The sequence below is a fragment of the Bufo gargarizans genome, chromosome 10 (genome assembly GCF_014858855.1).
Source record: "Bufo gargarizans isolate SCDJY-AF-19 chromosome 10, ASM1485885v1, whole genome shotgun sequence".
In the NCBI taxonomy this organism is placed as follows: Eukaryota; Metazoa; Chordata; class Amphibia; order Anura; family Bufonidae; genus Bufo; species Bufo gargarizans.
This window is the reverse complement of record NC_058089.1, coordinates 103,734,673-103,749,699: the sequence shown is the minus strand read 5'-3', so window position 1 is coordinate 103,749,699 and position 15,027 is coordinate 103,734,673. Positions and strand designations below refer to the sequence as shown.

The 15,027-nt window shown below is 40.6% G+C and overlaps 1 protein-coding gene across 1 annotated transcript in view; it reads right to left on the bottom strand.

Moving 5' to 3' along the window:
* ADAMTS18 (ADAM metallopeptidase with thrombospondin type 1 motif 18) overlaps positions 1-15,027 on the bottom strand; it is a 172,629-nt gene that overhangs the window by 19,149 nt on the left and 138,453 nt on the right. Inside the window, exons 12-18 of the mRNA XM_044269301.1 lie at positions 13,865-14,018; positions 9,749-9,844; positions 9,382-9,530; positions 9,120-9,292; positions 7,669-7,799; positions 6,272-6,395; positions 4,599-4,843 (exon numbers count right to left, since the gene is read on the bottom strand). Of these exons, the coding sequence (XP_044125236.1) occupies positions 4,599-4,843; positions 6,272-6,395; positions 7,669-7,799; positions 9,120-9,292; positions 9,382-9,530; positions 9,749-9,844; positions 13,865-14,018 (1,072 nt within the window). The remainder of the gene's footprint in view (positions 1-4,598; positions 4,844-6,271; positions 6,396-7,668; positions 7,800-9,119; positions 9,293-9,381; positions 9,531-9,748; positions 9,845-13,864; positions 14,019-15,027) is intronic.

Here is a 15,027-nt window from a genome sequence, read left to right as displayed (position 1 = left end):
AGTAGGTTTCAGCCAGTTAAGCTGAGGGCTGATCATGCCATACGTACCACCATTGTCGGAGCTGGAAATCAAGGAATTAATATATGCTAATGTTATTGCACAGGGTTGGGTGTTGGTATCCTCTCTTGCCTGTACCCCAATGCAAAATGTCTATGTAATACTGATGTCTGCCTTCGTGACAGAAGGGCCCCTAGGCCTCATCATGGCTGAAATGAAATTGGTGCTGCATATTTGCCTCCAGGGGTTGTCCGAGTCTGATTTCCGGTAAACCCCCCCCCCCCTCCCTCGATCATACATGATCACAGCATCTGAGAGTAAAAACTGTAAAAGTAAGAGAATTATTTATTTTTTATCATACTTACCACCTCCATTTGCTCACAACGGGCCGGCCGCTGCCATCTTGCTTGAAGATCTGGCGCAAAATCTTGCACGGACCAAGATGACATTGTCACGCCAGCTGGGCCATCGAGAGCAAATGGAGGAGATAAGTATGATTTTTTTTTGTTTTTTACACTATTTCAGGTTAAATCAATACGCTACCAGAAAGCACAAGGAAATTCAGCTTCGCGGCAAATCGAATTTATCCTGAAATTCGGATAGAATTCCACTTCGTTGGATTCGATTCACTCAACTCTAGTCATCAGTATTAAACACTCGGCCAACCCCTTTAAAACTGTGCCCCTGTTTTGTAATGTCTTGTGTGTAAGGATCCCTCCGCCTCCCACAAAAAAAACTGCATTCCTTGTGATCATTTCACATGAAATATTACTGAAACTGATAGACAACAAGTTCTTGGATAGAGACCGATAAACAATGTTTTTTGCAGCAGCGCAAAACAAAGGTCCCATTGATCATGTCATTGCTACTTCTGAAATCGCGGTCTCTACTGTAACACTTCAGTTCCTAAGATTCACGTGGAATAAGTCCAACTGTAATTTAAAATTTTCCTAAATAATAAATTAAGCTATTTCCTAACAACTCCACATTAAAAAAATCTGGATGTAGAACCCGAAATGTAAACCTTTCATGTTGGAAGGACCTCCAGGGCTACAGCCTACTTAACTGGCCTTCCTCCAGAACCGACTCAGCCAAGTGGAAATAACTTCTACATTTAAAGCTGGTGATCGAGGTCCTAATGTACGGACAGGCTCGGAACAAAGCTTTTAGGTCTACCACTGACACATAAGCCACCTGACTTCAGACACAGCACTCAGCAAGCCTGACCACAGAGCAAAGACTTATAAAATTTACAGTTTCTTCATTTTAAAACCACAGACTCCAAGTCTGGTACCTGCCAGATCTGAAAGAAAAATTGTTAAATTCACTAGATTGCCAAACTAATCCTCTCTATTATGTTATTGCTTAGTATAGTATATCTGTATTATTGCATTAAAGGCATTTTCCAGGATAAGCCATCAGTATCTAATTGGTGGGGGTCTGACTTCTGGCAGCCCTGCTGAAGAGGCTTCGGTGCTGTGGCTTCTTCCTTGGCCAGTAAATGTCATATAGCTTAGATACATAGAGCTGTCATATAGCTTAGATACATATAGCTGCCATATAGCTTAGATACATATAGCTGTCATATAGCTTAGATACATATAGCTGTCATATAGCTTAGATACATATAGTTGGGTCACATAGCTTAGATACATAGAGCTGTCATATAGCTTAGATACATATAGCTGCCATATAGCTTAGATACATATGGCTGTCATATAGCTTAGATACATATAGCTGTCATTTAGCTTAGATACATATAGCTGCCATATAGCTTAGATACATATAGCTGTCATATAGCTTAGAAACATATAGCTGTCATATAGCTTAGATACATATAGCTGTCATATAGCTAAGATACATATGGCTGTCATATAGCTTAGATACATATAGTTGTCATATAGCTTAGATACATATAGCTGTCATATAGCTTAGATACATATAGCTGTCATATAGCTAAGATACATATGGCTGTCATATAGCTTAGATACATATAGCTGTCATATAGCTTAGATACATATGGCTGTCATATAGCTTAGATACATATAGCTGTCATATAGCTTAGATACATATAGCTGTCATATAGCTTAGAAACATATAGTTGTCACATAGCTTAGATACATATAGCTGTCATATAGCTTAGATACATATAGCTGTCATATAGCTTAGATACATATAGCTGTAATATAGCTTAGATACATATAGCTGTCATATAGTTAATATACATATAGTTGTCATATAGCTTAGATACATATAGCTGTCATATAGCTTAGATACATATAGCTGTCATATAGCTAAGATACATAGAGCTGTCATATAGCTCAGATACATATAGCTGTCATATAGCTTAGATACATATAGCTGTCATATAGCTTAGATACATATAGCTGTCATATCACTTAGATAGGATCACAGGGAGGGAGCGGGCACACTGTTGAATCTTTCTGCACGGCTGCCGGAACTGGTAAGGATCGCGCATGCGCGATCCCCCATAGGAGCCGAGGAGAGAGAGAGGGGGGACGGGCACACAAGGCTCTGACGTTTCGTGTACAGAGCCGGGCCACTCTCTAAAGGCAGGGAGAATCCTGTACACGAGACGTCACCACCGGAGCCTGGTGGATGACGTCAGGGGTCACGTGACCCACATCTGCAGTTCAGAAAGCCTGCAGAATAAATAATGTGAGTAAATAACAAATGTATTTTTAATAACCTTATAAGCCACCATAACATATATAGATATAACTAGGATAACCCCTTTAATGTGTGCTCTGTTAATATCTGTTGGGAGGGGATACTTAGTTATGTTGTGACAGTCGGTCTTGTTCTTTTTTGTTGTAAGATATCATGGTTCTGGTCCTGGATTGTTGGTGAACGAGAGTGATTGGTCCTAATAAGGCATGAGAACACCTGGGCGTTCTCATGCTGCATTCCTTTTGTGTATCCCATATCAAGAAATCTATTTCTAAGGGCCAGGCTTTCCACCAGTGGGTGGTTGGTCCTATGTTGTAAGCTGAATTAGTGTCCTGTTTTTACAGTCTTGACTCATAGTATTGCTGTGTAGCAAGTTCCTAGTTGTCCACAGCCATAATATAGCACACACATCTTTTTTTCTCTTGAAATCCATACAAATCCTGCAATGTTCAATTGAATTCTGTATCATGGATGCTTCTAGAGTGCCAGTCTATAGTAGCAGGGTATTTAGCCAACCGGACTCCATACATACCTTTTATAAGGCTTTGATTATAAGGCCCTAAGTCCCAGACATCATCCAGAAACCTGTCAACACCACATCTCATTCATTATAAACATCATGGGTGGCACCCAGTCAGCCCTACTTACTATTGTGCTTTTATATTAGGTCAGATATGTCTGGTTTGTTGTAGTTAGAGCTTTGATCTCAAGCAAACCACACATTGTCTCAGCTTGACTAAAAATACTTGTAGCCAAATCCGTGATTCATATCTTCAAAATCCACGGGTCACTGGGAAAGTATCTCTGAATGTTCATCAGTGTTGACCTCAAATTAATAGTTGGGGCCACTTGGAAGGGATTAGTGCACATAGGCTGATAAAGTTGGCTCACATGGCAGGTTTTAACACAAATAATACAGTTTGGATGATTTATAGTCTGGCTCTATTTTAAGCTGCTTAGCTTAGTATAGCGCATAGTACGGCTACAGAGCATTGTCCTTAAAGAAAAACTCTGGACAAAGCTGATACTCTGTGTTGTGCTAAGCACAGAGCTTGAGGGGCAGAGCATGACCCATGGAATCCAAGACCACCAAAGAAATACTCCATGCTGTGGGCATATCGCGGTATATCAGTTTTTACTACAGTGTGACAGCAGGAACCTTTATAATATCTTAAAAATAAATAACTTCCTCTTGACACATTTGCCACTTCTAAAACCACAACCTAATTTTCCCTAATATGCAGGCACATTGCGAGTTTTCACACGTGTTTTCCAGTCTTGTTTTTCCATACCATGCCACTCATAGGAGACATGTTTAAAAATAAGACTCATGCTTCAGTAAGCATAATCTGTCAAGGACCTCATGAAGGCAAGATGTCGATTGCGATTAGTAATAATTAATCTAATAGCTGTGATTTAACTTCTTTGGGAAAGGTGTTAGAACAGCATTGTAAGTGGCAGCCTTCACCTCTGTTCAAGCTCGGTTTCTCCATTTTGACATCTTTTTTCCCACCTCTTTTGAACCAGTCCTCCTCTGAGTCTAAGATGCGAACCTTGCTGTCATCAAACCAGAGTCCTTTGTGCTCAACATGTGCTGTCATCAAATGAGTGGATGACTAGCGAAACGTCGGCAAGAGAAAATACAAGTTTAGTTGCTCTGACTTATTACGTATATAATACGTATGAACTGGACGAATGAGAACCTTTACAGACATAGTATAGCCACAGTCATTTATGACTCCTGCGGACAAAGGGCACACCAAAAGGGAATGTGAGGAGGTCTGGGGGACCTAAGACCTTCCCCCACCCAAAGCTCCTTGATGACAACTTTCAACAATGCATAGTTTTACTTATTTGCCATACAGGTCCACCATTATAAAAGTATTAAATATAAGTGGATAGCTACTTACTTCTAAAACCAGAGTTTCGTTGGTTGGTCCAGCTGCATAAAGACTTTCTGGTTGCTGTGCTGATCTTTGATAATTAAAAGTGGTCCCAGCGAATGAGAACTTTCCAGGCCAGTCAATGGTCCATTCTCCTGTTAAATAGTACTTTCTATTGAGGTTTCTCACAGCGAGGTAACTGGTGGAATACTGGAGCTCTCGGAAATGGATGCTTCTAGCACCCGCTGGAACAGTGACTACAGAATAGTAGTCTACAGGAGAGACAATGACAAAGTTATTTCAGTTTCAAGGCATAAATGTAGCTTCAAAAATGTTTCACGTCATAGTAATCAATTGTGGGGTTTGAGTACTGTGACCTACATGCCACTAAAACACTATCTTTCCTTGCTGGCTGAAAACAGGCTCATCAGAATGTCTAGAAAGTGTTTAGCTAGTAAGAGTTTGTTCAGATTTAGAAAGGTATGGCTACCTTTCTCTAAAAACAGTGCCACACCTGTCCACAGGTTATGTATGGTATTGCAGCTGGACCCTATTGATATCCATAGAACTGAGCTGTAATACAGTGCACAAACCATGGATAGGTATATGAAGGTGTTTCTGAAGAAAAGGCAGCCATGGAAACCCCAGTTAGTTAACTTTGGATGTGAATGGAGAAGAAAACATGTCAAATCAGGAAGCAAGATAAGCAAAAGTAAGGTTTCTTTTAAAGCTGATTAACATTTCAAACGCTCAGAAAGTTTTTCTAAACTTTTAGGCCTTTGCATCAGAGTGAAATAACTGTATACTGTAATATTTTGTCCCATTACGACAACGTATTCCCTAACCACAGGTATGGGACAAGTGTCTGATTAGCTGTAGCCACGCTGAACACGAGAATTGGGGTCCAAGCACCTCATTTGAGTGGAGAGGCAGACATGCATGCAGGTCAATCGTTCCATTCAACTCTATGGGAATGCTGGAAATAGTCAAGTACAAGTGTTTGGCCATCTCTTGAAGGCCCGTAGGGTTTATTGGAATGCTTGACCTGCTCCCTTCAAATTGGGGAGCACAGGCCCACATTCTGGTGACTAGTGGGGCTCCATTGGTTGAATCCCCACTGATCAGACACTTATCCCCTATCCTGTAAATGTGGTGGGACAACTCCAGAAATGTATTACATAATGTACATGGCAATCTCTACCTTGTATGAACCTGAAAAAATACCAGACAGTTAATAGACTGTGACTGTAGTGATTATGAGTCAGCTCACTTGACCCAGCAATGCAAACAACCAACTATGAACTATTTTGACCCTCTCTTATCCCGTCCTGTCTAAGCAGCGCCCTTCACAGTTTCCAACAAATATGCAATAACAATGTAATAATCAAAAAATAAGACTGTGAAAAATATCAAGTGACCATAAAAAATCCCCCTTGCACAGTCCGGTTCTGCAGTACTAAGTGTTTGTTATATGATCCTGAACCAAGCGCCATTTGATGGTTCTTAATGTGGTGCCACCTGCCAGCCCTATGTATCTAACTTTCCAGCCAAACTTTAGCAACGCTTTAACATTCTTGATGCAAATTTGTATCTTCAGGTTCTAACAACTGGAGAGCCACATGGATGGAGGTCTAGACTCACACAAGGCTCTTCAGTCAAGTCACTGGATTGGGTGCTAGACCATTACAAAAAGTTCTTACCGTTAGTTTTGTGATGGTTCAGATACTGTCCTCTGTAGAACTTGCATGTTGAATTATCACCTTTACAGACCCCGCAGGCATCGAAATTTGCTTTTGATCCAAGGACATAATCACACCCTACAAGCTGGCACCGGAATTTACAGAAATAAAATGTGCGTTAGGAGATCGGGAGTGTTGGAACGTATCATATCACAGGATGCAGAGAGATCATTTCTTCATGCTGTCTCTGAGCCAAAGTGAAATTAAAATCCATTCACGCGCCCGCACAGTGCATTTAGTAAGATGATATTTTACACCACAAAGGATAATAGAAATCAGATTAATTAAGTACTTAGTTATCGGCCATTCTGAGGTTAATATGAATTATACCGCATTGAAGCTGACATTTCACAGTAGATTTCCATTTCTGATGATATTGTGCAGTTACGGAATGCTCAGCAGTTTCTATGTTTCTAGTCATAGGGATTGGATACATTGGAGATGATATCAGTGGATATAAATTATGCTTTTTAACGGGATGTACATTAGATGATGCATGCTGATCAAGGTAAGACATTGTAAAAAATATATGGTCCAAAAGTTAAAAAATCTATTATTGCACCAAATTGATCCCAGATGTATGATCTGCTGGACCCACTTACTGAAAACTTCTATAGATTAAACAGTTGTATTGTAAAAGCAGAGATATTCACTACTATATTTAGGCATTTTGTGTACCTATAGACATGCATGGCCGCCTCTTGATTTAGTCTCTTTCTGGATGCCGGCCAATTTGGCTGGCAGAACAGAAATCAGGGGACTACTATTCTCCCTAAAGTTGCCAGTAGAGATGAACAAATTTCATAAAATTCAATTTAGCGTCTGATTTGGCCAAACTAGTAGGCCAATTCGATTTGGGTCCAAATTAATTTGGTATCGAAAGTCTCCCAATTGCCTGAAAAAGCCTTTCTCTTTCTCATCTCCCAAATCACACAAATTTGGTTAAAATCAGAACTTTTGGGAAAATTTCCAAATTTTTTTAAATTAAGTAGCTCTCTAGTCGAAGTTCAAATGGTAGGATCTCTATATACAGACATTTATCATATGGTATATCTTGTGGATACACCATAAATGTCTAAGGTGAGAGACCCAATGTAATACTTGGTCAATCTGCTGGCATCTCCTCAATGACTTACTTCAAGGAACCTTGCATGCCTTCAGAGATGAGACCTGTGCTAGGCACAGATCTCCATTTAGCTAACAGAAAGGGACACATAATGGAAATCCTCATTTGTCAACTGAACACAGTACTGGAATAGGGTTTGTTGGATCCAGATGACCTCATTGAAGGCAAATGTCCCTCATAAAGTCTATCACTAAAATTGCCAAAAAAGGCTACTTAATTTCAGTGGCTTTACCTCGCAACTGCCGTCAATACAAATGTCGAGTCCATTGGAAGAGCAAGGTGTTCCATCTCTTACTTTGTTGGATAAGGCAAAGAAGAAGTCAAAATCTTCAGCAGTACAGTACAGCTTACAGATATTCTCCTCTGGAACACATAAGAGATTCACACAAAGACCGTCAATAAGTAATTGCAGAAGATCAGTGATAGGTTTCCTGGCCCATTGGGCTTTTCATTCAAGCATGGATTTGAATGAAAGATGAAAAGAAACGCAAGAGGACAGCTCAAAGCTTTAGTTCTGGGAAAGCTCCTAAGGCTCCTAATTTTATCCACAGGCTCACATTGAACGGATTGAAATGTTACAATATTTGCCACTTGGATTATTACTAAACGTAAGAGTGTGGACCAAAAGGGAGATGCCAGAAGGCTGAATACATACGCTTGCAGCAACTTGGGACAAAAACATGTTGAAAGTGTTTCAAGAATCCAAATTATAAACTAAATTAAGGTCTTTAATCATAAAGTTACTACAATCAAGCACACTAAAAACAAACACAATCTGTCTAAACTAATAACACACAGTTGAATTGCCCTTGTCTTTCATTGAGCACATTGAGTAAAAACCCACAATGCAGGGAGAAAAAGTAGGTGAACCCTTGAATTTAATAAACCATAGAGCCACCTTTAGCATCAATCACCCCCACCAAAGTTTCCTGTATCTGCAAATTTGTACAATGTGTAGAGGAATGTTGGAATATTCCTCCCTGCAAATGTGTTTTAGTTTATCAGAATACTGCCCACTAACACAAAAACCTCATTCCAACTGTGAGCATCATGGTTTGGGATTGCTTTGCTGCCTTAGGACCTTGACCCTTCGTGATCATTGAGAGAACAATTATTTCTAATGTGTATCAGAATATTTAACAAGAGAATGTAAGGAAGCAGTCCATGACCTCAAGCTGAAGAGACGAGTGATGCAACATGACAATGACCCAAACACACAAGTAAATCAATTCAAAAGATTAGATTTTTTTTTCACATAGTCAGAATCCTTACCTTAACCCTATTGTGATGCTGGGGTATGACCTGAAGAGGGCTGTGCATGCAAGGTATCCCAGAAATATAAAATGAAACACATTTGCTGGGAGGAATGGTCCAAACTTCCTCCTGAACAGTAGGCAAATCTTATTTGCAGCTGCATGAAATGATTGGTGGAGGTGATTGCTGCTAAGGGTGATCTACAGGTTACTACATGTAAGCACTGTAGATGTTTTCTCAAGACATGAACGATACAACTGTTTGTGTGTTAGTTTAGTTAAATTGTGTTTGTCTATAGCTGAAACTTTATTGCAACTGTAAGTAGACTCAATTCAAAGTCTAACTAGATTCAATTCGACAGATCAATGATCAAAATTTTTTTTGTCAATTTCGTAAGACTATCGATTGAACTTCTATTATGCACCTCACCTTCCACCTTTGTGTAGGGCTTCCATTTGTAGTACCACCCTCTGAATGGCTTGCTGTTGAATTCAGCACACTGCTGTGCTCGGAAGTCAGGAGTGTTAGGAGGACAAGCTTGGGTGTTACATATCTGATAAATACGGCTTGAGCCCTGGCAGTATTTCCCTCCATGCTGAGGCCTATATAACATAAAGAACATGGCATTAGCCTATCACTCAAATCATTAGTCAACAAATTCAACTGGGACAAAAGAGAACTAGTGTCTTACACTGGGTTATTGCAGAACCTCTCCTGATACTTCACTCCAGCACCACAGTCTCTGGAACACTGGGACCAATCCGACCAGTCTGACCATCCTCCATTGACTGGTCTTGGCCCATTGTCTCCAAATCTCACACATTGTCCTCTTCGGCACCACTATGTTCAGTCAAGTACAGAAAAAATATTGTTTTATTTCCCAGGAGGTGTAATAACATTTAATAATAACCGAAGCGTTGTGGGCAATGTTGAAGAACAGTTTTACAGATATTCATCAAGTTATAGTCTAGGACAGAAGCTTTTCTTCTTTTGGAGCCAGGTACTAACATTACTGGAGGTGTTGAGTCATGCAGTGTATTAATAGGGAAAAATCTTACCATATTTAGACCACAGACGGTTCCCTCTGCAGCTGGCATGAACTTCGTCTCACACCTGTGCCCATATTTGTGGCACCACAGGGACTTGCATATATCCTACAGAGAAAAGAAGTATGTGATATACAGTTTTTCACCTTCCATCCATTCTTCAACTTACCCTGAGAGTATGGGAATACCTACAAAACCACTGATCCTTTCATGTTAACACCATCCTACATTCATATACCTATTACCATGTTAAGTCAACTGTAGCCTTATATGTATTTCTTTTAAAGGGGATTTCTGGGTGGATAAGTTTTTAATGGGTCAGAAAGGAAGGAATAATAAAAGAAGGAATGAAAAAGAATCTATACTTACTTACCTCACTGATCTTCTGCTGCAGCTATTCCTATGCTGCTCCCGCCTGCTGCTCTCCACTTACTGATCCCGACTCTACACATAGAAAACGGCTTGGAATGCTCACTCAACCAATCACTGACTGAGGAGTGTCACTGCTGCAACCGTGATTGGCTGAGAGGGCATTCCAAGGCATTTCCTGTGTGTCAAGCTGGAAATATGAAGTGGAGAGCAATGGGGACTGGAGTCGCAGTGGAACAGCAGTGGCAAGGAATCATTGAGGTTAGTAATGCTACTCTTTTTTACCTTTTCTATCCCCTTTTTATATACTACTAGCAGAAGGACCCGACTTTGCACAGGTATATTTCATCTAATTCATTTAATGTTTGTGTGTGTCTTTAAAAGATATCAACAGTATCCACCATAACAGTGACCTCTACAGGACCCCGCCCCTTTAACAGTGAACTCCATAGTTCCCTACCCCTTAACACTGACCCCTCCACAGTGCCCCGCCACTTTAAAATGGGAGCTCCACAGCAGCCTATCCCCTTAACGTTGACCTTCACAGTAGCCCGCCACTTTAATAGTGAGTTTCACAGCACCCGACTCCCTTGACAGTGACCTCCTCAGGGGCAGCCCCCTTAACAGTTACCTCCAAAATAACCTGCTACCTTAACAATGACCTCCACAGCAGTTAGCCCTTTAACAGTGGCCCCTGCCCCTTAACAGTGACCTCCACAGTGTCCGCCCCTTTAACAGTGACCTCCACAGCCTCTGCCCCTTTAACAGTAACATCCACAGTGCCCGCCTATTTAACAGTGACCTCCAAAGCGCCCGCCCCTTTAACAGTGACCTCCACAGTGCCCTCCCCTTTAGCATTGACCACCCCTTTAACAGTGACCCCCACAGTGCGCGCCCCTTTAACAGTGACCTCCACAGTGCCCGCCCCTTTAACAGTGACTTCCACAGTGCCCGCCCCTTTAACAGTGACCTCCGCAGTGCCTGCCGCTTTAACAGTGACTTCCACAGTACCTGCCCCTTTAACAGTGACTTCCACAGTGCCCGCCCCTTTAACAGTGACCTCCACAGTGCCTGCCCCTTTAACAGTGACCTGCACAGTGCCCGCCCCTTTAACAGTGACCTCCACAGTGTCTACCCCTTTAACAGTGACCTCCACAGTGCCCAACTGTTTAATAGTGGCCCCTTCCTTCCATGCATATAGCAGTGAAGTTGTCCCGTCATACGTCTTATGACTGAATATTTAAGGACCTGCAAACTGCTAAAACCTGTGATCAGTTGTTATGGCAACCTGGAGTAGGACTTGCGAGCTTATAATGGCTAATAAGGGACATGTGACCGTGTAAATGGCAGTTTGGATTTAAGTGAAAGGCTTGCTGGCGTCTATTGGCTCATGCAGGTCATTTCTTGGGAATACCTCAGGAACAATATGTCCTAGAGAGCTGAGACCTGATCTAAAACCTTCCCAGACACCTGATGTACATGTGTGCCAAATTTGGTGATGATCGGTCCAGTTGTTTGGTCGTGCATAAAGAACGTCCAGACAGACAGAGGTCTAGACAGACAGAAACAAATTTTTATATATATAAGAGATATAAATATGTATATGCATCCCGAGAAAACCCCTTTGATATGATTTTATTTTCAAGAAATGTTCCAGTTTTGATTTTTTTTACCTAAAAATGTCATTGTTGAGCCCAATTTAGAGGGAAAGGACATCTCTTGAAGGAAGCTTCTGCCATGATGTATTAACTGACAAGTCAAAATGTCTTTTAATCAGTGACATGTCCCATCTGCTTTAAATTGAATGTATTGTCAGATAATGACCTATTGTTTAACTCAAAGCATAATTAGTTTTACTTTTTGTGATGTGTATTCAAATTTTCTGTGTCATTATATACATTTCAATGAGCCTCATAATAGGCTTGCACTTCTTTTTCTGTAGAAATCACTTCTTAGCAGTCATCTAATTATCATCACACAGGATTACAATAAAGCAGAGAAGACAGGGTCCACTAATGACAACAGGTGATAGAGCTCACAGCCTCCTTATTGCTGCACAGTGACCTCTATATTGGTCACAGAACATGAATTCTTTCTCACAGAAGTCAATGAATTTCTCCAAACTACAGTTTTTTAAGATTCCATCTGTCAGTCATAAGGCATATCTCTTAAAGGGATTATTCCATTACAAATGTTACAAATTTAATCAGACATCATACAGTACATGACAACCTATTTCTAACAAAGCTAAGACCAGCCCTGTACCTCCCATGGATCCAGAGATCCCCCCATTCATTGCTCTGCTAGATTTATATCAAGCTGACAGCTCAAGGGGAGTGTCTCTTCTGCTGCAGCTAAGGGGGCGTGTCTCAGCTCTCCCTATCACAGCTCAGGGGGCAGTGTCCCTGCTCTCTCTATCACAGCTCAGGGGGCATGTCTCAGCTCTCCCTATCACAGCTCAGGAGGCAGTTAAAGGATGAAACTGAGCATGTGCAGGCCATCAAAGTGAGCAGGACAAAGAATTAAGAAACAAAACAAACAGTAGGTGGCGCTATAAGACACATTTTATTGAATAACTCACTGGCTATGCTAAATCTTTAATTAATCATACATGCAATTACAAAAATATCAGATCCAGGTGCTGATTTGAAAACTAGTAGAATATTTTTCATGGGACAACCTCTTTAACAGAGCAGACTAGCAGTTTAGACAAGATGGACTCCATCATAATTATGTACAGAAAGTACCATAAATAAAAACAGATTAGAAAAGTAATTTTCAGTTTCCGATTCTAATTATTAAAAAAATACATCTAGGTGACCAATTCCCTCTAAATGCTCTTGCACCCCTGACTGGTCACTATAGCCGCGATAGACGCGATAGAAGTGCATTTGAGGAACACTTATTACTTGCATTAGGTCCTGTACTTAAAAAGTAAGAGGTAACACACTATTGGGCCATGTATGCTTCCGTTATGTCTGAATGGTCAGTCTGTCCAAGAGGTCAATCATTAGAATCATGTTGTAGAGCTCCATCAGTGGAAATCTCTGAGTAGCACCAAAAGCCATTGACACTTTGCACCTACATTTTACCCCATGTTTTATCCCATTACTAGTGTTGAGCAAACTTGTTTTTTAAGTTGTGCATCCAAAGTTTGTGTTCGGGTTATCGAAGAATCGCGATATGGATTCTGCTACCATGGACCATAACGGAATTTGGAATCCATAACGGGATTCTTTGATAACCCAAACCCGAACTTTGGATGAAGAACTTAAAAAACAGGTTCACTCGACACTACCCATTACCTCAAATTATTATACTGTGTTCTCTGACAAAATAGCCCACATCAAGGAGCCTTGGGCCCACCAGAGGAAATTATTTCCAGGGCCCAAAACTCTATATCATGAATAATGTCTAGTATTTTTTGAATCAAAGAAATAGACCCAAATAGTAAGTGATTATCTCCAAAGGCAGTACCAAATGTTTTTTTTTTCTCCTGGACCTACTGTATAAGACTCACTATAAAATCAGTACCTGGGCCCGTCTGAGGATTCTCTGTCACTCTGGTGGGCCAGTCCGACCCTTGACATACTTGTCAGTCTTTTCCCAAAACCACTTTTATTGGTTGGGAGTCGGGACTACTATATGATGAATATTTGGAAATCCCCAAAAATCCCGAGGATTACCCTAGGGATCACTGAATTATGCATTAGTAATTCAGAACAGTCTTCACGAAAAACATGATAACAGCTCACGTACCTTTACAAAGCTCAGGCTACACTGCTTTGCTTTTGGTCCAAATTGCCATTTACATTGAGTGTCAGCATCATAGATCTGCCCGGGCAGCTTCTCAGGGTACTGGAAATGTCCTAATTGCTTTGGCTCGTCAACAAGGCAGGAGGATTGAGCTGTGCTGTGATGGAATTCAGAGTGATTCATTCCCTCATAGACCACTGTTAACCGGTTTACATTCAGTTGAGTCATGCTTTATCAAATGACAATTTAGTGAAATTGATCCAATTTTAACCAAAGCATATGGGTTTTGCAATACAAATTCTGTAGATCACTTAGACTGTATTATAATGTGAGTCTAACATCCAGCTGAATATGAAATTAAATACTGTTACAGCAGAAAATGTCAGAAAAACGCAGAAAACAAATTTTTATACCCAAATTTTCAATACAAAAAAAATAAGGATGGCCAGGTATATGGTTAATGGGATTGGCTCATCTGGGACAATGAGGCATCCACGTCTGGGACCCTCTTCTATCTCCAGAGCGAGGCCTTCAAAGTGAAGAGAGAGCAGGCGACCATGCGTGGAGGAATGGCCACATATGGGCAGCTGTCACTCCCATAAAAGAATTTAAAAAAATTCTCCTTCTGTGAAAAATAAACAAAGGGACCCACACAATTATTAGAATAGAGGGGCTAAGTTGTTTGTTTTTGTACCCAAACTCCTTTTACACAAGTCAAAGAAATTTCTGATAATTAACCCTTTTTTATCCAAAAGTGGACAACCCCTTTAAGGAAAATAGCAGCAAGCAATAACAAAAAGGATCGGAAGATTTACCACTATTAAACTATTAAGTCCATCTGGAGCTCAACTTTATGATAATGCAGGATGCATTATGTTACTACTCTGGCCTGAAACTTCCCAACAGAAGGAAACATATGGCTTTATGGGTCATGGGAAGTTTTTTTAGATTCATGCCAACATGTACAGAGTCCAGTATTCCAAGATGTTCCTACATGCACAGAAATTCTGTTAAGTCGTTAACAGGAAACAGGAGTAAAATGGAAGGTGTTGGTTAACAGCAACACCTGGAGATCGAAACAAAAGGTCATTTTTTTTCTGAATCGCTCAATTTTCAGATAACAAGAAGAACATCTGGTTTGCTCTTCTTCAGCAGTAACATGATGC